Source organism: Helianthus annuus, chromosome 14 (genome assembly GCF_002127325.2).
Source record: "Helianthus annuus cultivar XRQ/B chromosome 14, HanXRQr2.0-SUNRISE, whole genome shotgun sequence".
NCBI classification, from domain to species: Eukaryota; Viridiplantae; Streptophyta; class Magnoliopsida; order Asterales; family Asteraceae; genus Helianthus; species Helianthus annuus.
In genome coordinates, this window is record NC_035446.2 from 55,845,876 (window position 1) to 55,870,334 (window position 24,459).

The 24,459-nt window shown below is 37.7% G+C and overlaps 2 protein-coding genes across 2 annotated transcripts; one reads left to right on the forward strand and one right to left on the reverse strand.

Annotated features, from left to right (window-relative positions):
* Nucleotides 1-2,897: 2,897 nt before the first annotated feature.
* On the reverse strand, nucleotides 2,898-6,834 carry LOC110908324 (calcium-dependent protein kinase 17). Its single transcript, XM_022153245.2, has 8 exons — nucleotides 6,052-6,834; nucleotides 5,727-5,870; nucleotides 5,512-5,664; nucleotides 5,321-5,436; nucleotides 4,739-4,906; nucleotides 4,393-4,520; nucleotides 4,213-4,312; nucleotides 2,898-3,304 (listed from the first exon to the last, which is right to left on the reverse strand). The coding sequence occupies exons 1-8, from the start codon at nucleotides 6,755-6,757 to the stop codon at nucleotides 3,200-3,202; spliced, it is 1,620 nt and encodes a 539-aa protein (XP_022008937.1). The 5' UTR covers nucleotides 6,758-6,834; the 3' UTR covers nucleotides 2,898-3,199.
* An 11,384-nt stretch (nucleotides 6,835-18,218) lies between these two features.
* On the forward strand, nucleotides 18,219-20,320 carry LOC110908325. The gene is made up of 4 exons (XM_022153246.2): nucleotides 18,219-18,408; nucleotides 18,475-18,590; nucleotides 19,121-19,225; nucleotides 19,562-20,320. Exons 1-4 carry the CDS (start codon nucleotides 18,229-18,231, stop codon nucleotides 20,019-20,021), a joined length of 861 nt encoding a protein of 286 aa, XP_022008938.1. The 5' UTR covers nucleotides 18,219-18,228; the 3' UTR covers nucleotides 20,022-20,320.
* Nucleotides 20,321-24,459: the final 4,139 nt, after the last annotated feature.

The following is a 24,459-nucleotide window of genomic DNA, read 5'->3' on the forward strand; positions in this document are numbered from 1 at the left end:
TGAAAACCCATCTTCCAATCCTTTTCCACCGTGAAATGTTAAGATCTTTGGAAGATTTTAGGTTATTTATGTGGAAATCGGTTAGATCTAGCTTATCCATGGTTGAATGAAGTCAAGAACATGAAGTTCTTGATGAACACCAAGAACACCATGATGACATCACTCAAGAACACCTAGATCTTGGTGATTTCATGGATGAAATTCAGATTTTGAAAGATAGAAAGATGGAGAATCGATTAATGAACAAAAACGTACAAGGATTAGAGCGAAATACTTACCGGTTTGAGAGAAATCTGAGATTTAGTGAGAAGAAGAGGCTGGTCGGTCAGAGCTTTTCCAAAAGTAGAAAGGTTGACAAAGACAGCCCTATTTATAGGCTTCCAAAAGAGGAAAGGGTCAGCTGATCGAACAGCATCCCTGATCGAGCAGCTGCTCGATCGAACAGCCTGTTCGATCGGCTAGCCTGTTCGATCAGGTTGCCCTGTTCGATCGGCTTGCCTGGTTTAGAGTGTTTCGCGACGATTTTCGATATTTTGAGTTCGATGAACGATGATTTGAGGATGATAGAATTCCTAATCAAATTACTTTTAGTTCCAACTACTATGTCTAACATACGAGCATCCTTACAACCATTTCGGGTTCGATTTCCATTGAGTTTGATTCACCTTTGAGTCTTGATTGATTTGATTGATTCACCACACACTTTAACATAAAAGTAAACATGCACAAGTAACACGTAAGGCACACACACACGTATAAAAGCATTAAAATCCCCACACTTGAGTTCGATGATTGATCTGATTAGCTTGATTATCGATTGACTAGCTTTATTGCGTTGTTACTTCCTATCATTCACAGTCGGTCGTTGATTCACAGTTCGATTATCGTCCGATTAGTTTGATTATACAACACTTACTCCAAATAATACGAAAATCAAAATGAAACTAAAATGAAATTAATCTTTATTAATCTTTAATTCCAATAACAGTCAACACTTGACTTTGACTTTGACTTTTGGAAAACACGGGGTGTTACAGTTAGCGTTGCAAATATAAAGCGTTTAAGCGTGCAGCGGTGTTGTGTGATGAAAATGTATTTAGTATAACATAACCCTTTATTTATATCGAATCTCGGAGTACAGAATAGTTACAAGTCGAAGCAAGTAGTAACAGATAACGATTCGGAAAGTCGGGTTGTTATAACAGCTACATATATCCAAGGGGGAGTCAGTGAATGCATATGTCTGTAGCTTACGTCATGTATCAAGTCTTAGTTTATAGTTTATTGTATGTGATTGTATGTATTTCGTACTGAACTGAACGACGTTTAATGTAAACAGTCCATTCGTACGGATGGAGTCCATCCGCACGGATGGACGAAATGGTTAGTTCGTACGAGTGTAGCAGATCCGCACCTACGGATCAGTGAGGTCTATAAATAGAGGTGGAGGGGTCTTCATTTGTAACTTTTGACACAAGAGGCGAAGCTCTGTCAAAATCTTTTCTTGGCTTTGTAAAGCAGTTTATATCAATGAAAAGATTGTTTAACGGTATCATAGTGTCTATGTTCACCTCCTACATGGATTCCGCACGTGATACGTGGATATAGCAAGCCGGTCGGAGCATTCATAGAACCGAAACGGTCCTCACATTTATCCATTAGATTTGCTTTATATAGTTACATACAAAAGACCCTATATTTTACAAAAAAATTCATAGACCATTATATCATTGTATCAAACATGAATCATCAAATATTTTATTTTATAATTATTGTATCAAAACATGGGCCATCCTTACCAAACAAAAGACCATTGTTCAACATTATTGGGTTTAGGAGTTTGGCTACTTATCAAACAAATCCCAAAGCCAACTCAATAAATTTTACAATGCATAAATTTATTTAGAACAATAATTAATTTAGACTCTTCACATGCCATCTTAATTATTGGTTACAAAGGTGCCGAAATCCCTAAAATACCCCTAAAGTGTCTTAAATTTTTGGACAATGCGCAAGTTTACCCCCTCTAAAATAGTTTGTCTCTCTTCTACATGTTGCTTCAAAATGTGTACACAATGTAAAATTACCATGAGGGTAGAAAACCTAGTTTGCTCAACAAGGTAGTATAGATATTTGCGATTTTGATTTGGTATTAGCAATTCTATTGATATTGCTGATTTGCTAGCTTTGAAGGGTTAGTTATAAAAAGGCAAATTGGAAAATAATAATCCCATCTTTCTGAAATTGGCCGATAATAATCCCAAGTCAGTTATTAGCCAATAATAACCCGACCTCGTCCAATTTTTTTTTTGTAAAATAGTCTGCCGTTAAAATAAGCTTAACGGAGTTAAGTGCTTTTCCGTATTACAAACCGATATTTTAGAGATTTTGATCAGAACGAGGATACGAGTCGATTAATGTAAAACTTACCTGGAAATTGTGTTCGAAATGGATTGAATTTTGTTAATTGGAAGTTAAACACCCGAATTGAAGCACCGTTTTCGTGGGTTGGAGGCAGTATTTCGAGGTAAGTTTTACATCAATCGACTCGTATCCTCGTTCTAATCAAAAACCCTAAAACATCGGTTTGTAATTCGGAACAAAAGTTAACTCCGTTAAGCTTATCTTAACGGCAAACTATTTTACAAAAAAATGGACGAGGTCGGATTATCATTGGCTAATAACTGACGTGGGATTATTATCGGCCAATTTCAGAAAGATAGGATTATTATTTTCCAATTTGCCTTATAAAAAGGGTTGATGTGTTGATTTTCTTTATACCAATTAATAGGGCCTCGACTTTATAGTTCGTTTAGGGCCTCTAAACCGTTGGACCGCCCTGGAAGGCAAGTAAACGAAGACCAAAACAAGATGTTATAATTTGTAGAACTTGATGTGCGTGTAAACATGTTAGACAAATGATTCCAAACAATTGCAAAAATATCAGCAAGCCATACAGTTGATTCTATATCCTGTGCATGCAAATTGGAACGTATTATCTAACCCAACCCATATACCCTTTACAATTGTTGTTCAATAGTGTCTCCAAAAGCAACAAATATAAAGTTTCTTGCTAGAACAATATCCCCACTGGTTCTAGTTCCCTCCAGACCTGATTCAACTCTTGTTGCCTCAGTCATCCCCACTTGGACAGCTCCCTCCTCTTCGGACATGCTTAGGCGAAACTCGCTCGCAGCTATCATTTAGCGACGAATGATTGTCTTAGTTTCTTAGGATTCATTGTGTCTGCTTGGGTTTTTGTTCTCATCATTGCCACAAACTCATCGTAGTTTATCCGGCCATCCTTCAAAGTTTATAAACATTTGGTTAAACTTATAAAAAAGACATGTAGTTTAAAGTATTATTTTATTTTATTTTTTATTTTTTATTTTTTTGAACGGCTAAATATTACACTCACCGAGTGTTGAACACATAACCTCCTTCTATTTAAACACCTATAGGGTTTAAAGTATTATTTAAATGATAATTTCTTAGCTCCTAAACTAGTCGTTGATATAATTTTTGAATTCAAATGAGCAATTTAAATTGGAAAAGATCACAAGTGTGTGCATTTAAACAAGTTTAAATACTTTAATATACATAAAATTACTTTAGTTACTTTAAACAAGTGGGGCTAGCTCACTTGGTAGAGGCTCTTGTCTCTTAGTGAGAGGTCTTGGGTTCAATCCCAAGCAAGGGTGAGTTATTTGTAAATATAGGAGTTTGGGAGAGTAACGTTAGCTATTTAAAAAAAAGTGATGTGTCATTAATGTATATTATTCTTTTTACGATATTAACCCGTTTATTTATGAATGGATACATGTTTATATTCGATAAATATGAAGTAAATTGACATGCTAAGTACAAGAAATAAATTTGACATAAAACCTGTCTCCTACATAATTTATTCGATAAATATAATTACTATATATGCAAATCAATTATATGTGACATGCCTACTATTTATTGAGAAAGATATATAAATTTGGACAAATTATGATTCAGATAACCTGACCCAACCTCAAAAATTAACCAGCTTAACAAGTTAACCAACGTTGGTTTTGTAACCTCCTGTTGCGACAATGGGCTGGTAGGTCGTAAGTCACTACCTCCGATAGATTTTTAAGGCTATGTATATATTTGTATTTGTATTTGTATCTGTATTCTTATATATCTTTGCAGAACAAGTTTAACAGTTTTATAGTTACTTACATGATCAGAGTCGACTTCAGATATAACCTCCTTTATGTCCCTGTCATCGGTCATTCCGAATTCACGGAGAGCATGCTCAAGCTCTTCTATAGTAATGTACCTGGCAATAAAGAAACCGGGCCCGTTATAGACTACTAACTGTTTGTTTTCCTAAATGTCCAACCAGAATATTAATTATACCCGCTGTTATCTTTATCAAAGTACTGGAATGCAGTGTACAGATGATCTTCTCTATCCATTCTATTCATATGCATTGTTGCTGTTATGAACTCTTCATAATCTATGGTTCCGTTCCCATCTGCATCAGCCTGTTATTGTTTTTCAAGGAACATATTAGTTTTTTTTTTTTTTATTGTGACCATATCAATATGTGTAAAAAATACAAAACTGAAAGATTTTAAAATAAATGAGTTGGATCCAGCTGGGCGCATTTTAAGAAAAAGGAGCCGAGTGCTAGCCCTGGTCCATGTGGCTCAGCTTGCCCTAAAATTAAGTGAAAATATCGGATCTAATTTGGTTGTCTTACAGCTTCCAACAATTGTTTGACTTCAGACTCGCTTAGTCTTGTCCCTTGCTTAGATAGTCCATGTTTCAGTTCCTCAAGCGTTATGGTTCCACTATTATCAGAATCCATGCCTTTGAACATTTGTTTCAGTCCCATGATTTCTTCCTCTGAAAGGCATCCTGCAATCACCTGCTCATTCCGAAAACCATCTTAAATTCAGATATCATATGTAAGAAAAGAATTGTAGACGTGTGAGATTTTTGAATTGTCGTTTTTTAGGAAAAAAATTATGATTTGTACACCATGTTAATCATTTTAAATGTAATGATTGTGTGGAATAATACAAAAACATGTAAGGTTTAAACAATAAAACCATTAATTTATATAGTTTACTAACAAAGTAGTTGTTTTTATAATAAGTTATATGAGTTGTTATAAGTAATTTGATTTGGAATAAAAACAATATGAAAATCAAATATTAGAAATGGTAATAATGTGAAAATGTGTGATTGTGTAAGGATGTTTGTAGGTTTGGAAAGAAGTTGGACACGCTTAGGATTGTTTTTTGAGTGTTTATATGTGAGATAAAGATCCAACGGGTACCCGAAGTGCAACTTTTTTGAAATTATTCATAGCTTTAAATTGTTTTAGCCTGCCAAGAACAGCATTGCCAAGTGGTTTATCAGGTGCTTCTCCATCTTCCACAACCCAGGGATGAGCTGAAAACATATATAGGAAAAAACTATGAATTTTCCATCTATGGCGACAATCAGTTAGATTTGATATGTACTTACAAAGAACTTGATGGGCAGTCAGCCTTTGCTTTGGATCTGAATTCAACATCTTCTTTACAAGATCCTTGGCTGGAGGAGATATCGAAGGCCAAGGATCACTCGTGAAGTCGATGTGCCCACGCAAGATTGCATTGAATATACCATGCTCCGATTCTGTATCACAAGATTCATTACTATTAATCTTTATAGCGATAACAAATCCAGATAATAATCACCTGCCCAGAAAGGAGGAACTCCGCTTAGAAGAATATATAACATGACCCCTATGCTCCAGATATCAACTTCTGGTCCATATTTTCTCTTCAAGACTTCGGGTGCGATATAATACGCGCTTCCCACAATATCTTTGAATACCTCACCTGCATTGCAGTCGTTTGGTTACATGTTTTGGCTTCCCATACGGGGACATTTTGTCAAAATTATAAGCATATAATTTCTCCTGGTTTCTGATATTCTTCACGCATCATATATTAGCAACTTAGCGAAGATTTAATGTTTAAATGCATGCGTATATTTCTGTTTGTTATTAATTCTTCTAACCTTGTTTGTAGAACACAGACAGGCCAAAGTCAGTAGCCTTAAGGGGTGCATCTTCATCCTTATTCAAAAGAAGAAAATTTTCAGGCTTGAGATCTCTGTGAATAACACCCATGGAATGGCAGGTATGAATGATTTTAACAATGGTCCGAAGCAACGATGCTGCAGCTCTCTCGGTATAATGGCCCTTGGCGATGATTCGATCAAACAACTCTCCTCCAGCGCACAACTCCATCACCAAATGTACCGAGTGTTTATCCTCAAACGCGCCCTTTAACTCAACAATATTAGGCTGTCCAGCCAAATGATGCATGATTTGTACTTCCCTCCTCACATCCTCAATGTCCTCTTTGTTGGCAAGTTTTCGCTTTGCAATTGTTTTGCATGCAAACTGCTTTCCTGAAGTCTTGCAAGTGCACAAATGTGTGACACCAAATTGGCCCCTACCAAGCTCTTTGCCTATGGTGTAAAGAGATCTAACATCTTCCATTGGACGTCCCAAAACCGTCCCGATAGGCGACTGCTTGCCATTCTTTGGAGGTTGAGCAGTAGGGGCCGTTTTAGGAGGCGGCGCAGATTTAGGAGGTGCCGCGGTTTTAGGAGGATCCGCGGTTGTGTTTTCATCCTTTGAGGTGTCTCCTTTTAAGGCCTTTTGAGCTTCAGGTTCTGCATGATCTTTAGGTTGAGATTGGGAACAACAGTTCCCCATTGGGATGGTAGGAGGGAGGGGAGGGGAGGACCCGAGAGAGCAACAACGCGAATGGGTCTTTCGGTGATTGATCAAACCGAAGGTTTAGGGAGTTAGAAGAAAAGTAATCAAGAGAGAGAGGAAACATTGGATGATTATTGGAGAGGGATTGTAGGAATGGAAAGTTTCACCACAAGTCTTTTGTTTGTTACATCTATATTTCCTTTTTTGGCATATCCCTAAAAGCTTTTCCAGCCTTCTATTAATAATCATTTTTACATCTTTTTAAAACTCTTTTTGTGATCATCAACTAGAGAGTATCGCTTAGCAATCCATCAAAACTTGCGACATAATTAAAAACTATCGCAAATTTTGCCAATTAAGTACTCACCGGTCACAAAAACTAGCTACTACTATCGGGTCGTTCGGAAAACAGTTGTAAAAACGGAGGGTTTTGTCACCTCATTTTCAATCAATATTCTAGTCTGATGCTTTGTGCATATAAAATTAGTACGACCTATTGTGGTATGGTGTACCTCCTTGTACTTATAAATGTATGGTTATGTTTTAAATAGTGCAAGGTAAAGGTCTAATTGTGATATTAAAAATTTTGCTGTTCAAAGAAAATATAAAGTTAGTAATGTCCGATTTATATGGTATGGTTCGGTCACTGCTTTTTGGATTGTTTGGTTATATCAAAATACTAGTGGGAATACCCGCGCGTTGCGGCGGGTGGCCCAATTCATATCAGATTCAGTTATGATGTCTATTGAAAATGTTGACGTTAAAACATGAAGTTTTTAAAGTATATTTTTAATGCATACGTCATCCTTCCTCATTAAAAAGTTAATATATAACTCTAATCCAATAAAAATATACTAGACCCTTTTATGCAGGAAAAAAAGGATTATACCTTTTGCTCTCACTAAAAACTTAATTTATCATATAATATAACATTAATTTATCATATAATATCACATTCATAGAATAAAAAAGGATTATACCCTTCTCGTACATTGTTAAATTATAATGATCACGAAATAGAGTTATAATGATCAAGAACATTAACTTTTTCATATTTGTCACAGAACACGGAAATATGGCTAATAAAGGCTCGTGAAAGCACAATTCAAGAATACAAAACTCATCTCCAACGGCATCTAACAGACTACAAATATACAAATGTTTTTAAAAGCCTTTTGGTTGATGAAAGTCAAATTCAAACCGAAGGATCACCAGGCTGATTTTTCTGATAAACCGACTCCAAGCATTCCTTAGCCCTATGAACCTTCGACGGCAGATAAAAACTCCCATTCGTTTTTCGCTCAAACATATTGTCGTATTTCTGCAGAAGATGCAACAAATATATGAACTAACTGACTACTCAGCATTCATAAATGTAACAGAAATTTATATTTCCGCCCATGCGTATTTCGTTGTACCACACGCTGTGCTTTACATAAATTGGCAATTTCAAACGAGTCGATTCATGTTATGACTTACCTCCTAGTGGTCAAACAAGTAAGGTTAAAAGAAAACAGTTAAAATGCAACAGGTCAAACAGATCTATGCATAAAACCTTTTAAGTCGTTATACCAAAAAGTAGGGCTGCAAACGAACCAAGCGTTCAGCAAACAGTTCGTGAACTGTTCGGCGGGCCGGGAAGTTCGTTCATGTTCGTTCGTTTATTAAACAAACGAACACGAATTTCGTTCGTTTAGTTAAATGAACAAACATGAACAGAGGTCGTGTTTGTTCATTTATGTTCGGTTGGCACCTCTAAACTAACATTGCATTGCACAGTGAAGACTCCAGAAGTCTCATCCTAGGACCAGGTGTACAAGAAGTACCAGCCTTTCATTTTTTTACTGAATAAAAAGTACTTACCTTTGCGATTTCTTCCCACGATGACTGCTCGGTGACATCGAGAATTTGCCGGGCCTCTTGTTTAGTCATAGCCTTGCTTCCTCTACGCACCGCATTCTGTAATGTTTCTTGAGCAACACCCGTCTTCGAGGCATCTGCATTTATTATCATTAGCATGAAAATCAAATCAAAATACATACATAAATAACTAGAAATGTAAATGGTTCATAGAGTAACCTAAGATAAGAACTAATCTTTTCCAAGTAGTAGCATATGTGCTGGTAAACTAGAAAAAAAAATATCCTTTTTAGAGCATAATTCTTACATAAAAAAACAAAAGAGAAACATTTACGGATCCACCATAGATTGTATAATCTAATGGTCAAGAAAGTACTAATGTTTAAAATAAGGCATTGATGCTTTGTGTAAAGTCATACAACCCGCACGTTGCCGCGGGGCACATTTTACACGACAGAGTAGATACAAAGCCATTGTTCGCGATATTAACAAACTGATTGTAGCCATGAGAAAATGACACTATCATCGATACTTTTTTTAGTTTTGATTCGTGTTGGGTTCGACCCATTTAACAACCTTGCATACACATATGTATATATGGTGTACAATATGGTTAAGTACCTAGAATAGAGAACTTGGGTAAGATTGAACCATGATTCATCAAAGACTGCATATGTCTGCCTCCCATCTCATAGCTAATATGTGTCTACAATAAACTAAATTGAAAAAAGAAATATAAACAAAATGTCTTAACTTGCTAACTGCCATCTGGCGTCCGTCGTTGTTTCCGCTTCTCAATAACCACATATTTTTAATGACATTTAGAATAACCAACTGCACTTTCTGTTAGCCGATAATCAAGCATTGATATCGGCCCTCATTATTTTGTAGTTAATTGTATTATTGTGTTTCTATATTTATCCTTGGACCATTGTATTATATATAGCATTGTAATATTGTGAATAGAATCAAGAGATTACACTATCTTTCATGGTATCATTGTAAGGGTTCCTGTGTTTTTCGAAACCAACCCTCACCATCCTTCTTCCTTCCTGTTTCTATCAGCCTCCATGCCTGATTCATCTAGTGCCGCTGCTGCTTCTTCGGACTGCAATTCTTCGAAGCCACTTCACCCGGTTTATACGGTAAGCAATATTCAACACAAAGTACGTGTTTTAGATGGCACGAAAGTGTCCTATCCCTTGTGGGTCAAGCTTTTTACGCTACACGCCAAAGGATATACCGTCCTCAATCATATCGACGGTACGCCGGCACCTGCCAAGGATTCACCCGATTATGCGTCGTGGGAGAACATTGACTCCATTGTCTTACAATGAATCTATGGGACTCTTTCCGATGCCCTTCTTCTCAAAATACTCGTTGATAAATCCACGGCTCATGAAGCTTGGCTTCGTATCAAACGCCATTTTAACAGTAACAAAGGTCCACGGGCTCAAGCCTTACAACATGAACTAGCCAACACCACTCTTGCTTCTATGCCCAACCTAGAAACCTACTGCCAAAAAATACAAGACCTAACCGACCAACTCCAAGCCTTGGATTTTCCTATGAATGATCAGCAACGTGTCCTCCATCTTGTTAAAGGCTTACCCAAGGAATATGATACAATATCCTCCATATTGAACAATTCCTTGCCTTCATGGGAGAACGCAGTTGAACAACTTATATCCGAAACCGGTAGAATTAAAACCCGCGATGCCGTGACCAACAACCCCGCCATAGCCGCTGCCATACCATCCTCGGCTCATCACAACCCAACCACCCCACCACCTTCGGCCAACAATAACCCACCTGCGTCCATCCTCGGCCCACCTCCAAACAACTCGACCACCCACCATAACCGGCATCAACCCCACCACTCCAGCCGGCCCAACTCCAGAAACTCTTCCCACCGGCCCAATAACAGAAACCGTCAACCAAAACCCACCACCTCTTAACCCCACATCCCACCCAATGCAAACTAGGTCTCGTGCTGGTATTTTTAAACCTAAAACCCCATTCAACCTAAATACACAAACTTCTCCTCTACCCTCACCGTTACCTAAATCACACCTTTTCGCCCTAACCGACCCAAACTGGAAGCGAGCCATGGTTGACGAATATGAAGCTCTATTGGCCAACAACACGTGGGAACTTGTTCCTCGCCCACCCGATGCACCTGTCATCCGATGTATGTGGCTTTTCAAACACAAGTTCCACGCCGACGGTTCTCTAGAGCGACACAAGGCTCGCTTGGTAGTCAATGGCAAAAGCCAAACTATTGGCATCGACTGTGATGAGACTTTTAGTCCAGTGGTCAAACCCACCACTATTCGCACAATCCTTAGTCTTGCCACCTCACGAGGCTGGTCTATGCACCAACTTGATGTTAAAAACGCTTTCCTACACGGCCATTTAAAGGAAACCGTATACATGTTTCAGCCTCCCGGTTTCACCTCTGACACACACCCCAAATATGTCTGCAAACTTAATAAATCTTTATATGGTCTAAAACAGGCTCCCAGAGCTTGGTATCAACGTTTTGCAGGATATTTGCTAAAGTGTGGATTCAAAGGCAGCTTGTGTGACACTTCACTCTTTATTTATCATCATGGCAACCAAATGTCATACCTCTTACTATATGTGGATGATATTATTTTGACTGCCTCAAGCGATACTCTTTTGCAACAAATAATCAAGTCTCTCACTGCTGAGTTCAAGATGACTGACTACGGGACTTTACATCATTTTCTAGGTATCGCTGTCACCAAGCAGGCTAACGGGTTATTACTTTCACAGTCAACATATGCTGCGGATATTCTCTCTCGAGCCAACATGTCAAACTGCAAACCCGCTAGCACACCAGTCGAGCCTGGGTCCAAACTTAGTGCTGACACAGGTTCCATTTTTAAGACGGTTCTCTCTATCGCAGTTTAGCTGGGGCACTTCAGTACCTGACCATCACAAGGCCAGACATTGCCTATGCTGTTCAACAAGTTTGTCTTTTCATGCATGCTCCACGAGAACCACATTTTCAGTTCCTGAAACGCATTCTCCGCTACATTAAAGGCACTCTTAATCATGGTTTACATCTCACCCCATCAGCCTCCACGTCTCTGACAGCCTACTCTGACGCTGATTGGGGCGGGTGTCCCGACTCCCGACGCTCCACGTCCGGCTATTGCGTCTTTCTAGTACTAACTTGATCTCATGGTCTTCAAAACGGCAGTCCACCATTTCCAGATCAAGCGCAGAAGCCGAATACCGTGCCGTGGCCAACACAGTTGCCGAACTAAGTTGGGTTCGAAATCTTCTGCTCGAGTTACATGTTCCAGTCCGCCAAGCATCTCTCATTTATTGTGACAACATCTCAGCTGTGTATCTCGCTGAAAATCCGGTCAACCATCAACGCACCAAACATATTGAACTGGATATCCATTTTGTCCGAGAAAAAGTCCGACTTGGCACCGTCAAAGTCCTTCACGTCCCTGCTGATTACCAATACGCAGACATCTTCACTAAAGGCTTACCTAAGCATCTATTTGAGCGTTTTCGTTCCAGCTTGTGCCTTCGTCTTCCTCCGGCTCAAACTGCGGGGGCGTGTTAGCCGATAATCAAGCATTGATATCGGCCCTCATTATTTTGTAGTTAATTGTATTATTGTGTTTCTATATTTATCCTTTGACCATTGTATTATATATAGCATTGTAATATTGTGAATAGAATCAAGAGATTACACTATCTTTCACTTTCAACCATTTTGTTGATGTAGCATTTGACAATCCCATACATTCCCCTGTTGATATCATCATATATCAAAACCTAAAGGCCCATCAAGCTTACTATATTCACATTCAGAAAAATAGTGAGCCTGCAAAAAAATGATAGAATTAAAATACACAAATAAACCAATTTTTGCCTTACCTTATTCTGCACAACCCTCGAGCTCCCATAGTTTTTGGTTTGCATCGCTATAGCAATCTGTTTATCACCATATTCATCGTGTGTTCTTTACCATATTCCATTCCAATCTTGAAATTACTGATAATTTCTCATCACTAAAATACAATATTTTAATGATTACAAAACTTTTTGGATGTACGATATGGTCAGAATGCAGAATATACGCGAATTGGCATACCTTCGCAGTTTTGACGCATTTAGTCCCTGTGATCAAATAAGCATATTTTTGCCATACTGAACCCTCCGAAACTTATTTCTAAGTTATGTTAAGGGTATTCAGGGTATGTTTAGCTTATGTCACTGTTCCGGAGTGTACGTCGCGTTAAACTGATTACGTTTACGTAACAGTTTGCGTATAACTTTCCAGAAATTATTTAAGAGCTCAAAATCGAACAAGAATTAAAACGTGCAAATGTCAAATATAAATAAACAAATCTTGGGATCAAAACACAATGTTTCATTGATAATTGAATTGTTCGGAGTTGTACAATGTTTAAAAGACACAAATGTCACATCTTCCCTTTACCACATTTCCAAAATTTACATATTTACCTAGTTTCTCTTGATAGTTACTGAATAAGCTCCTGTCCCCTGCCATGTGCTTGGAGCTTCCGGAATCGCAATACCAGATCTGATGCACATGACGGTCCTGAAATGATGAGGTTAGAGAGTTTTTGGTACCCAAACTTGTTTGGGTACTTTTACTGATGAAAATGTACTTGAGATTTCTTCATCAGAGGAGAAATTCTCATCAGAATCTTGGCTTAATGCTGAGCCATTAGCAGGGTGATTTTCTTTGGAGAGATGGTGTTGAATTAGCTTCAGTATTTCAACACACATACAATTTGTTTTGTCTAATTGTTTAGACAAAGGTGCTTGTGATGGAATATTTTTGCCTTTATGATATTTAGGATGAATTTTTGGTTTTTCAATTATTTTCAAGGTTTCATCCCTTTTCAAGCAGACTCTGGGTGACAAAAACAGTTTATCAGAATTGCTAGATCTGCAAGAATCTGCATCAGAATCTGATATTATCTTACCAGAATTATTTTCAGATGCTTTTACAAAGGTGGTGGGAGTCTTAATATTTGTTTTAACATACCACAACCCTCTTCACCTCTGTTCTTTGGTATTGCCTCAATATTTATATAAATTCTTTTGCTTGCTGAAAACCTTTCACATTGATCTCATTGTCTTGAATTTTTTTTGTAAAGATTATTCTTTCTTGTTCATAAAATTCAATTTTTGCATCTTTTATTAGGATTTGATCAATCAGTGATTGATTTTCAGTTTTTGCCTTATTGAGCAACTTTTGCAGATCATCAGATTTTGTGCTTTCTAATGAGGTTTTATTTTGGAGAATCACAAAATCTTGCATAAGTTTGTTCAGTTGTTGTTCCAGATCAAGGTTCTTTGAACTTACTTTTTGTTCTGATGAACTGGAGCATTCATCAGAAGTGGTGGCCATTAAGCAGAAATTTGTCATTTCCTCCTCTTCTTCATTAGAAGAATTATCGGTTAGCCAGGTATCAATACCTGCTATCAAGCTGACTTTCTGTTGCTGCTTTTTAGCTTCTTCAAGCTTCTTTTCATAATAGGACACATCCTTTAACGTCTTGTTCTTACATTCTGAAGCATAGTGCCCCTTTTATTTGCATCTATAGCAAACAACTTCTGACTTCCATTTCTCTCTTGACTTTCCTTCCATCCTCCCTCTATCATTCTTATGGAATTTACCACTTCCAACTCTCAATCTTTGCTCAAAAGTTTTTGTGAGCAAAGCAATAGCCTCAGCAAAGGCTGAAAAATATGATGAAACATCAGAATTTTCTATGTTCTGGCAGTGAGAGGGTTGTGGATCTGAAACTGGTACTCTTTGTGTGTGTGAAACAAGAGCTATAGGTCCCCCTTTGAGGTTTAAATTTTCATAGATTTCCTCCTCTCTTAGGACAAGGATGCTGTAAACATCATGTAAGTTCATATTCCCTAATTCACGGGTTGATGCCAAGGTCACTGTGAGACTTCGCCACTATCTTGACAGTGCATCAAGGAACTTGACATACTTTTCATCATTTGATTTTTCAATACCAAATTTTTTTAGTTCATTTAAAAGTTTGGTGAACCTATTATATGTTTCTGAAAGGGTCTCATTTTGGAGACTTTTGAATCTTTCATAAGAAGAAACACAGTTAGTTTTCTTGTTTCTTTTCATTCTTTCTCCTCCTTCACATAGATTTTCCAGTTGATCCCATATTTCCTTAGCAGATGCACAAGCATCTACTTGAGAAAATATGTTGTTTTGAAGTGCCATAATCAGAAGTGATTTGACCCTTTCATCAGTAGACACCAAATCCTTATCTTCTTGACTCTAGTGAACTTCACTTTTAGGAGCAAAGGAGATGTGGTCAGTTGCAGGAACTGCTGGTATTTCAGTAGTTGGTATATGTGGGCCTCTCACAATGGACTGAAACAGTGCTCGATCATATTCATTTAGGAAATTGATCATCCTGATTTTCCATTGGGGGTACTCCTCTCTGACCAAGGTCAGAGGTTTTGACATAGAACCAATATTGAAACCATTGTTCCAGGTTTGAAAGTTTGCCATATTTAGTTTAAGAGATGGATATAAAAAAAATAAGTAGTTGACCTTTTGAAAATAATTTATTCAATCTGCTCTGATACCAACTGTTGATCCTAGATAGAGATACCCAAATACTTAATATGGCAAGTGACTTCAACAAATAGGAAAATATTTGCGGAACTAGAAATCAAACTTTCAAGAAACAACTTACAGAATTTTTCAAGTGTATTAATGACTTTGTAAAACAAAGTTATTGGATACTACAAAATGAATGCTTACAAAATTATGTGCGAAGGGTAATGGAGTTTGTGGTGTGTGTATTGAATGCTTAACTCAACTCATTTAACCTTCTGGGTTGACATCTCTATTTATAGAGAGTCTTAGATCTAAATAAACATGTATTTATTCATCACTTGCTCTGTACAAAGTGACTTTTTGGTATATTCATTGAATCGGTTATTGCCAACTTGCTCCTTTTCAATTGTTAGGTCTTATCTCTTAAGACAAGTTGGTCCACCAGAATTTCTGGTAACCAGCTTACTAGAATTCTGATGAACTTGATCATCAGAAATTCTGATGATAAATACCAGATTTATCATCAGACTTCATCAGAATGGTCTTGCCTGATTGTTTTCTTGTCTTGATCATTTCATGATGCTTAGTTGAAGATGTATCTTTCATTTCTTCTTGTCACGTTATCATGTAGGCACCTTTTTAGTGATACTTCTTGACTGTATCTTCAGCTTATGATCAGGTTGATCATCTTTTTCTTCAATACTTACATTAAAGTTTCCTAACAATATCTTCGAGTCTGATCAAACTAGGTGAATAATGAGTATTTAATGTTATGTGAAAGATGGAAGAAATCTGATAATGTAGGCATTTTATGTGAGCATTTGAATAGATTGCAAATGATTGGATGATGATGTACTAGAACATCAGCTTTTGTCTTATGTGATTTGATTTGATTTGATTTGTCATGAGAATATAAACCTTTACTAATGGTTAAATGATGTCGCACACTTGGATGTTGTATAACATGGACTGCAGTAAGTACGACCCAGCAAAACACAAGTGTGCTAGGTGTGTCGCACACTTGTAAAGTGTACCGTCTGGGAAGCACTACGTATAAAAGAACACAACATGTCGCACACTAATTGTCCGCACACTACTACAGCACATCCTTTAGTGCACGTGGTACAACAACTGTATGCATGACCACACACCAGCAAGAGGTCGCACACTTGCTGGTGGGCCGCACACTCTTCTGGGCCAATAAGTCATTGGGCCGTACACTTGACTAATGGACTAATATTTTAACTGGACTGCACACACACATACGAATAGTAGGATATACGGACCGCACATTCTATTGTATGTTGTACACTCTCAACTGGGCCGCACATTCGTCACTGAGCCATACCCTTAGCAGACCGTACACTTATACTTGAGCCGCACACTGGCACTGTTTACCTCAGTGATTTGTTGAGCTGTTATGATGTTGTACATGGGAACGTATTCATGATTGTTAAAATATACGATACATATTACTTGTACGCTACTTGTGAAATACATGAATTACATCCATACGGTCCTAACGTTGGTAACCATACTAGGACGTGGTTGACCAAGCTTAGGATAAATATACTATCTACCGAGCAACCAAAGGTGAGTTCACACTAAAACTAAAAGCATGTATTCCCGGTGGTTTGGGAACTTCATATACCAAGATAATGGTATGGTAATTTAACGATACTCATAAAGCATGCATTCCCAATGGCTTGGGAATTTCATACTAAACGAATCTCTACCATGAAAGTCCCCTTTTCACTTATACTGATTAATCGCTGAATGGGCGAACGGGATATTAGTTGATAGCGCTATTAGGTTTGACAACCTCACACCGTGCCTAGGAGGAGGACGGGCGTGAACTTTTATCTGGAATTCTGGTCAATGATGGTAGACATTGACCAAAGGGGAAAATATCAATTACGTCAAAGTTTCGGTGCTGCATAGTTTAGTGGTTCATATATGGGGTAGCTCCCCATGGCATGTTTTGAATAACAGGTAACTTCCTAAAATGATGTTTTTGGATATAACGAGAAAACCTTTTTGAAAACCGTGAACTCGCCAACTTTATGTTGATACACTACTGCATACTTGCAGGTCCGTAGATGTTGCGCTGGAGTCTGCTTGGAGGAGTGTGGTGGTCGTCTAGAATCCGTTGTCGGATTTCTAATTTGGAACTTATGTTTGGAACTATTTATGAACTTCATGCTTCCGCTAAACAATTGAACTCTACTTTAAACTAACTAAGCTTTGAACTTTATTTCAAACTTATTATGGTTTAGACTTAAACGTTATGTCACTAATCATATTGGTGATAGTTTTATTTTACTTATATTAAACGTTCGATATGATTGGTGCCTTGATCCTGGGCAGTCACACGTCTCGCGGTACTACTCCGCAGGTGAAAATTGAGGCTGTGACAACACCCCTGGTATGTAAGACTATGATATATTCAACTTTATTATATAATTAATTTTTTTATAGGAGGAATAGACATCCATCACAATTAATCACATGGTACTTCATTTCCTCTAATTTCAACAATAAATTAGTTGCACCACGCGTCACTAGATCACCTACAAAAATCAACCAATCACCCATACCACCTCATTTCCCCTACACCATCAAACAATCACAATCGTAACGCTCATCACTATCACTATCGTTATCACACCACCTATGGCAATGTTACTTTGAGAATCTCGCAAGTTCACACCATCTTATCCACCGTGGCACACCTTAGCCGACGGAATCACCATAGCTTCTCTTTTCCTCGGCCATGCCTACTACCACCACTATTTTTATTTTACCTGACCGTCGTATAGTAATAGTAATAGTAATAGTAATAGTAATAGTAATAATAATATAGTATAGCGTCACCAAATCCTTAAAAACCTAGACCTAGATACGATGGGATTTTTAAACTGGGCCTAAGCCCAAACCTAGTAACCCAAGCCCAAAACTTAAGTCGGTGAAGAAGGGGTCTTGGTTTGCTATGGTAGCCACATCCCTCCTCTGTCCGTCTGTCTGTCTGACGGGCATTTCATCCCTCCCAATTTTATTCATTCTTATCGTTTTTTTTAACCTAACTCATCAACCCTGCTCATTCATAGCCATGGATGGTCAACAGCAACAGCTCGTCAACGCGTTTCCAGATCTCTCCATCCATGACCAGGTACGTTGAATTCTCCAATTTGTTAGGGTATGTATGTAATCCATGCTCAAATTAGGGTTTCTTCAGGGGGAACAGCTTTCTAGTGCAGCTGATGAGAATCATCATGGATTTTGTGCCATTTGTTTGAATAAGATTGCGTTACAGGAAACTGCTTTGGTCAAAGGTTGCGAGCATGCTTACTGGTTGGTTTGTCTCCATTCTTTATCAATCTTAACTGATTTCATTTACTCTTGGCTAGGGTTTGTTGATGTTACTTTTATCACAAACATTTGTATTTCGTTTCATAATATATTATGCTTGTATGTATAATATTTACATGGATTAATAGATTCTAATCTTGCTTTCTACCGCGATTTACCTTGTCCGTTGGTTAGATTCTCATACACATCATGTTGCCTGCCTGTTTCAGAGGGTGTTTGGGATTATGTTTTGAAGTGATTATTTGATTATTGCGTTTGTAAAACATAAATAATCTAAAAAAGTGTTTGGATGAGAAAGTGATTATCTGCCTCCAAAACGCAGTTTTGGAGAAGCATGTACCTACATGCTACGCAAAATCTATTTTGAAAACGCAACACCAAACACCCCCTCATTATGTAGTTGTCATTGTGTACCATTATTTGTGAACTCACACTTTAGGGATCACATGACTTGTAATCTCCATTGGCATTTAGATATGTCATTGCTTAACATATGATTCTTCATTCTGTAGTGTGATTTGCATTCTCCGATGGGCCACATATAAGAAGGAACCAACGTGCCCACAATGCAAGCATCCCTTCGAGTTTCTCACCATCCATCGATCTCTTGATGGCAGGTACGCATTCGAAAGCTTATTTGTTTCCTTACTTTTTTCAACCTATCTGATTTTTGAAACGCACATCCAAACCCTTATTGCTGTAATTTTTCATTATTTGTAAGTTTTATGTGGCTTTTCCTTTGTTTTATATTATCATAATCATAGTTGTTAAAAGCCATCGCCTCTTGCGCCTAGGCCCAATTTCCTAGCAAGGTGAGGCAATTGCGCTTTAATTCTCTTGGTGATGATTCATAATAAAAGCTGTTTTTTAGAATTGATTTATAACACTCAACTTATGTAGTTAAAGAGGTGCAAAACGCCTTGAATTATAGTAATTTCTTTTTTTTTCTCCAGCATTCATGACTATATGTTTGAGGAGAGTGTTTGTCTCCTTTTAAGAGCTTCATGGTTTCATCCATTGCGCGTGGAGAGCCATGAAGTATTGGATAATCATGTGGTGGAAGATGTTTACCCTTACGCGTATGAAGAGGCATATGATGACGAAGACGAAGATCTAGATGAAGTCTATCTGGGCCGTTCATCAAACATTAACATTCGTATTGGTAACCGAAGGTGGGGTAATAACGGGTTTGTCAGAGCTGGAAAGCAAGAGGCAAGACCTGTCCATCATCAATCTCATTCTCAGGACTCGGGTGCTGGTTCTTCTTCACGCGAGCCTAAGAAGAAAGATGCTGCCGCTAAAGATGCGGCGGCAGTGGGGCGGCGAGCTAAGAGGGCACTCAAACGTGAAGCTGCAGATAAAGCCGCTGCTGCGAAACATCAGCAGCATTTGGTTAGGCTCGGGCGCGGCTGATATACCAGTTTGTGAGCCCAAGTTCATATCTCTGTACAGTGTTTCTTCAACATTTGTGGAATAATTGGTTTAGTTTAGTGATAAGATGGGTTCATACTGTGTAGGATCCCATATGGATCTTACTCAAGTCTGTTAGGGTTGCTGATAATTAAGCTGTTATAATTTCATGTTTCTGATTCTTTTCTTATATGAGATTGGTGATTTTAATCCAATTTGCTGTTAAAAGATGCCAAGGAAGAAGATATGTTGCTTTTTCTGGTCAAACTTTGTTTAAAATATACAAATTTTATTCGGGCTTTAATGAGTACGTTATAGAGTATGGTGTTAATTTAATAGATTTTATGATTAATTGATGTTGTAGCTAATTATTTTTTTATGCGTAATTAAGAACATATATGAAAAAAAGTACACGGTCAAAGTGAGCATGCAAAAAGAATTGGTTGATTGATGATTTCAGTTTTTATCATTTTTTGTTAAACATGCCAAATAGTCATTGAAGTATTTATGTTTTTTTGGTAATTTTCTTTTGAGAATTGACCACTTCTAAAACTAAAGGCTAAAGGGTAAATAGCTTTATCTAGTATAGCATACAACAATAAGGGGGGATCGCTTCGGTGAATTAGATAGAAGCTTATATTTAAGTAAAAGTCTCTAAAAATCACTAATGTTTTCTTATCGTGGGTGTAAAAACTTATAAGGAAGTCGTAAATTGTTATGCATTTAGTATAAACTATTACATAGATTTGTAGATGAAAATAATACAAATTATCTAATATTTTGTTATAATGTGGTTGTGTGTTTGCTATATTGTATTCTTATTGAACCGTGCGAGTATTTAAAAGTTGATCGTATGTTGGATGGAACTCACAATAATGTGGTTGTGTGTTTGCTATATTGTATTCCTATTGAACCGTGCGAGTATTTAAAAGTTGATCGTATGTTGAACTCACAAAATTATTGGTTGTTTGTTAGTCATTAGGGTATACGGTGTCGTGCGGCAAAGGGAAGTGGCAAAGTGGTTTGCCGCGCGGTAACACCGCCGCCAACCCCTTTGCCGCGTCGTTTTGGTTAGTCACGCGGTGACATATTGCCGCTCGGGAACATGAGAGAGAGAGGGTAGTGTGAGAGAGAGGGGGTAGTGTGGGGTGGGTCCATTCTAATCTAAACCAATCACACATTTTTTTTTTAAATAGTTTACCAATTCACCAAGTGTCTAACCATTGCGAACAGTTTTGAGCATAGTTTACCACTTTGACATGGCACACTCTCATTGGTTGATTTTTTAATTTGTCACTCTCAAGTGTTTAACCACTCCTTACACCCTTAGGAAGACTGATCAAATGATCCACATAATGCTTGTTGATTAGTCCAAGGCCAATCTCTTGAGCTGAGTATTCTGTGTTCATGATGCACTTAAAGATTATAAAGTTTACATTGTTGGATGTTGATCCATGTGATGACTACAAGTCATATGAAAGAGATTTGCCTCACTCAGATGTTTCCAACCATTCTAGTTTTTACTATCTCAAATAACTTTGATATATATATTTTAAAAAGCATATATCATACAATCTAGAATTTTACATAACCACACATCTAATCTAATCTAGGCCTTCAATTAAATACGTACGCAATGACACAATAGTAATTAACTTTGCATAATTACGCACGTTAGGCCATGTTAATCACAACGGTACATCCAATACATTAGAACACTCCACTCAACTTCATTAATTATGCAACTATCCTTCCCCCATTCACTTAGACTAGACGGTATGGGGGTCGTCCAGGCCCGCGACACCCCCAAAAACCGTCCCGCCAGGCTCGGCGTCATCCAAATCGTCTTGGGTGGGACGTTGGAGACGAGCATAAGAGACAAAAAATATAGCCGTTGATGGGAGGAGCCATTAGGTAAAAAAAAATTATTTTTCAAATCTCACTTTATAAATATACACCCTTATTCTCCCACTTTTAACCCAAAATTCTTTCATTCTCTCTCATTTTTTTATACACCATCATACTTATATAAAAAAATAGGCATGTCTTCATCTTCTTCTTAATCGTGGTGTTCGTCATCTTCGGGTAAGGGCGAAGTTTTTTTTTCAAACGTCATTATGCACGCAGCGCAGATGATCATGGAGGAGGACGAAGAGGCTGAAACGTCGTCACAACGACAAACTAGGAGAGCCGCCTTAAACCGAGACCGAGAAGGTATCTTATTTTTTTAGTGTATCTTTATTTAAATTTAATAATGTATTCAACTTTTTAAAGTGTTAGTAATGAATTTAATTTATTTTTCGAACTTAATATATAGCCGACCATGATAATTTTGTGGCCGATTATTTTGCCGACGAACCTATGTACACAGACGCGATGTTTCGGCGTCGGTTCCGAATGAGTCGTCGACTGTTCTTACGTATCGCAGACGACTTGGCCTAGTCTGATCCATTTTTCACATTGCGATACGACGCTAGGGGCTAAATGGAAACACTACTTTACAGAAATGTACGTCGGCCATTCGCCAACTGGCATACGGGACGGTACCCGATTCGTTGGACGAGTATTTAAGGATGTCCGAAAGAACTGCACGTGAATGTTTGAATAGGTTTTGCGAATGGATCGTGAAATTATATAGCAATAAATATCTGCGGAAACCAAACGCAAACGATGTCCAAAAATTATATCAAGCACACGAACAAAGACATGGTTTTCCAGGAATGCTCGGAAGCATTGATTGCATTCACTGGCCATGGCAGAACTGCCCTACTGCCTGGCAAGGTCAATAGACTCGTGGCGATCATGGTGATCCAACTATACTTCTAGAGGCTATTGCGTCACAGGATCTCTGATTTAGCATGCTTTTTTTGGTCTAACTGGTTCACTTAATGACCTTAACGTAATCTACCAGTCATAGATATTTGATGATGTAATAGCAGGAACAGGTCCAGACACCAGTTTTAAGGTTTCGGGGGTTGAATACAGGCGGGGTTACTACCTTGCGGATGGCATATACCCAACGTACTCTACAATCGTTAAAACTATTCCGCACCCGACAGACGATAAAAGAAAGAAATTTGCGAAGTTTCAAGAGGGGGCGAGAAAATATATTTAACTGTGTTTTGGGGTTCTACAAAAAAATGACATATCATTGAACATCCAGCATGTTCTTCTACACCACAGAAGTTGCGATACATTATGTATGCTTGTATCTTGCTGCATAACATGATCATCGAAGACGAAGGTAGAGCAATTTGTGACTACGACGAAAACGCGTCTAACGGGAATTCTGTTCCAGAGTTTGAAACAACAAGATTTAAACGGATTATCTCTACGTAACAAGTACACACATCAAAACCTACAAGCGGACTTGGTGGAGTACATTTGGAACAACGCACAAAACGAACCTAACGACTACATGCTGGATGAAGACTAGTAGTTTTTGTTATTTTTTAAGAATATGCTGGTTTTTTTAATGTAATGTTAGAATTAATATTTATTTTTGAGTTTATATTAATTTTAGTTTTATATATATATTGCATATTTAATTTGCCAAAATTAAAAAAATAAATAAATTAACTTGGTGGTGTAGGCTCATCCTTCATTTCCTTGGTTTCATCCTTGGAGGAGTATCCTCCGAGAACTATGACGTGACGCTTACGTGACGGGTCATCCTCCAAGGATGAGCCTCTACCATACCGTCTATCCTTACACATATAAGTTGAATCAATAATTTTGTTGAGATGATATTGTAAGTATTGATCATACGTATAAATCGAATATCTTTTTTCCAAAAAAAAGGATTATTTTTGCACTAACCGTTCACTACGTGTAATTATATACTATATAATTTGCAACATTTTGTTGCGTTAAAGCTTATACATCAAGCTTTTTAGATATTTTATTGCATTAAAGCTTGTACGTCAAGCTTTGTAGATGTATTATGCATCTTATGGTTGTACCTAATGTGGGTTTACAACTTTGAGCCACAAGAAAGTACAAGTGATTATTGCGTAGGGTGCCTCATGATAATGCGTGAGTCTGTAGCAAGCATAAGACCATGTGTAGTAGGGCTTGAACTTCAAGCTCCTCCCTCCCATGTGGTTCCTAGTATAGATATAATTTGTAACACTTGCATACATTAACTATTGTATATCGTCTTTTACGATTTAACCTCACAACTTTTTTACTTTCAACTTTGGTCCTCTATACTTTTCATTTTTCGCAAAATTTTCGCTTTACGTTCCGTTCTAAATTTTGCGAGTTAACACGGCGCAACGTGCGTGTGTGGTTAAACATTTTTACGTTGTCAATTTTTTTTCCGCGCGGGTCCTAGATCGACTTAGTTATTATTTTATATGTTTTACGTTTCGGTTTAATTTCTTCGCATTAACACCCCGCAACTTTAGTGTTGGTGATCGTTGACAGTAGTGTGGCATTA

Coding starts and splice junctions, on each gene's coding strand:
- LOC110908324 (XM_022153245.2), bottom strand. CDS start 6,757: ATGGGGAACTGTTGTTCCCAATCTCAACCTAAAGATCATGCAGAACCT. Junction 5,871..6,051: donor GTCTGTGTTCTACAAACAAG/GTTAGAAGAATT, acceptor ACTGCAATGCAG/GTGAGGTATTCAAAGATATT. Junction 4,313..4,392: donor TTTGATAAAGATAACAGCGG/GTATAATTAATA, acceptor CTTTATTGCCAG/GTACATTACTATAGAAGAGC.
- LOC110908325 (XM_022153246.2), top strand. CDS start 18,229: ATGGTAGCCACATCCCTCCTCTGTCCGTCTGTCTGTCTGACGGGCATT. Junction 18,591..19,120: donor GGTTGCGAGCATGCTTACTG/GTTGGTTTGTCT, acceptor TTCATTCTGTAG/TGTGATTTGCATTCTCCGAT. Junction 19,226..19,561: donor CATCGATCTCTTGATGGCAG/GTACGCATTCGA, acceptor TTTTTTCTCCAG/CATTCATGACTATATGTTTG.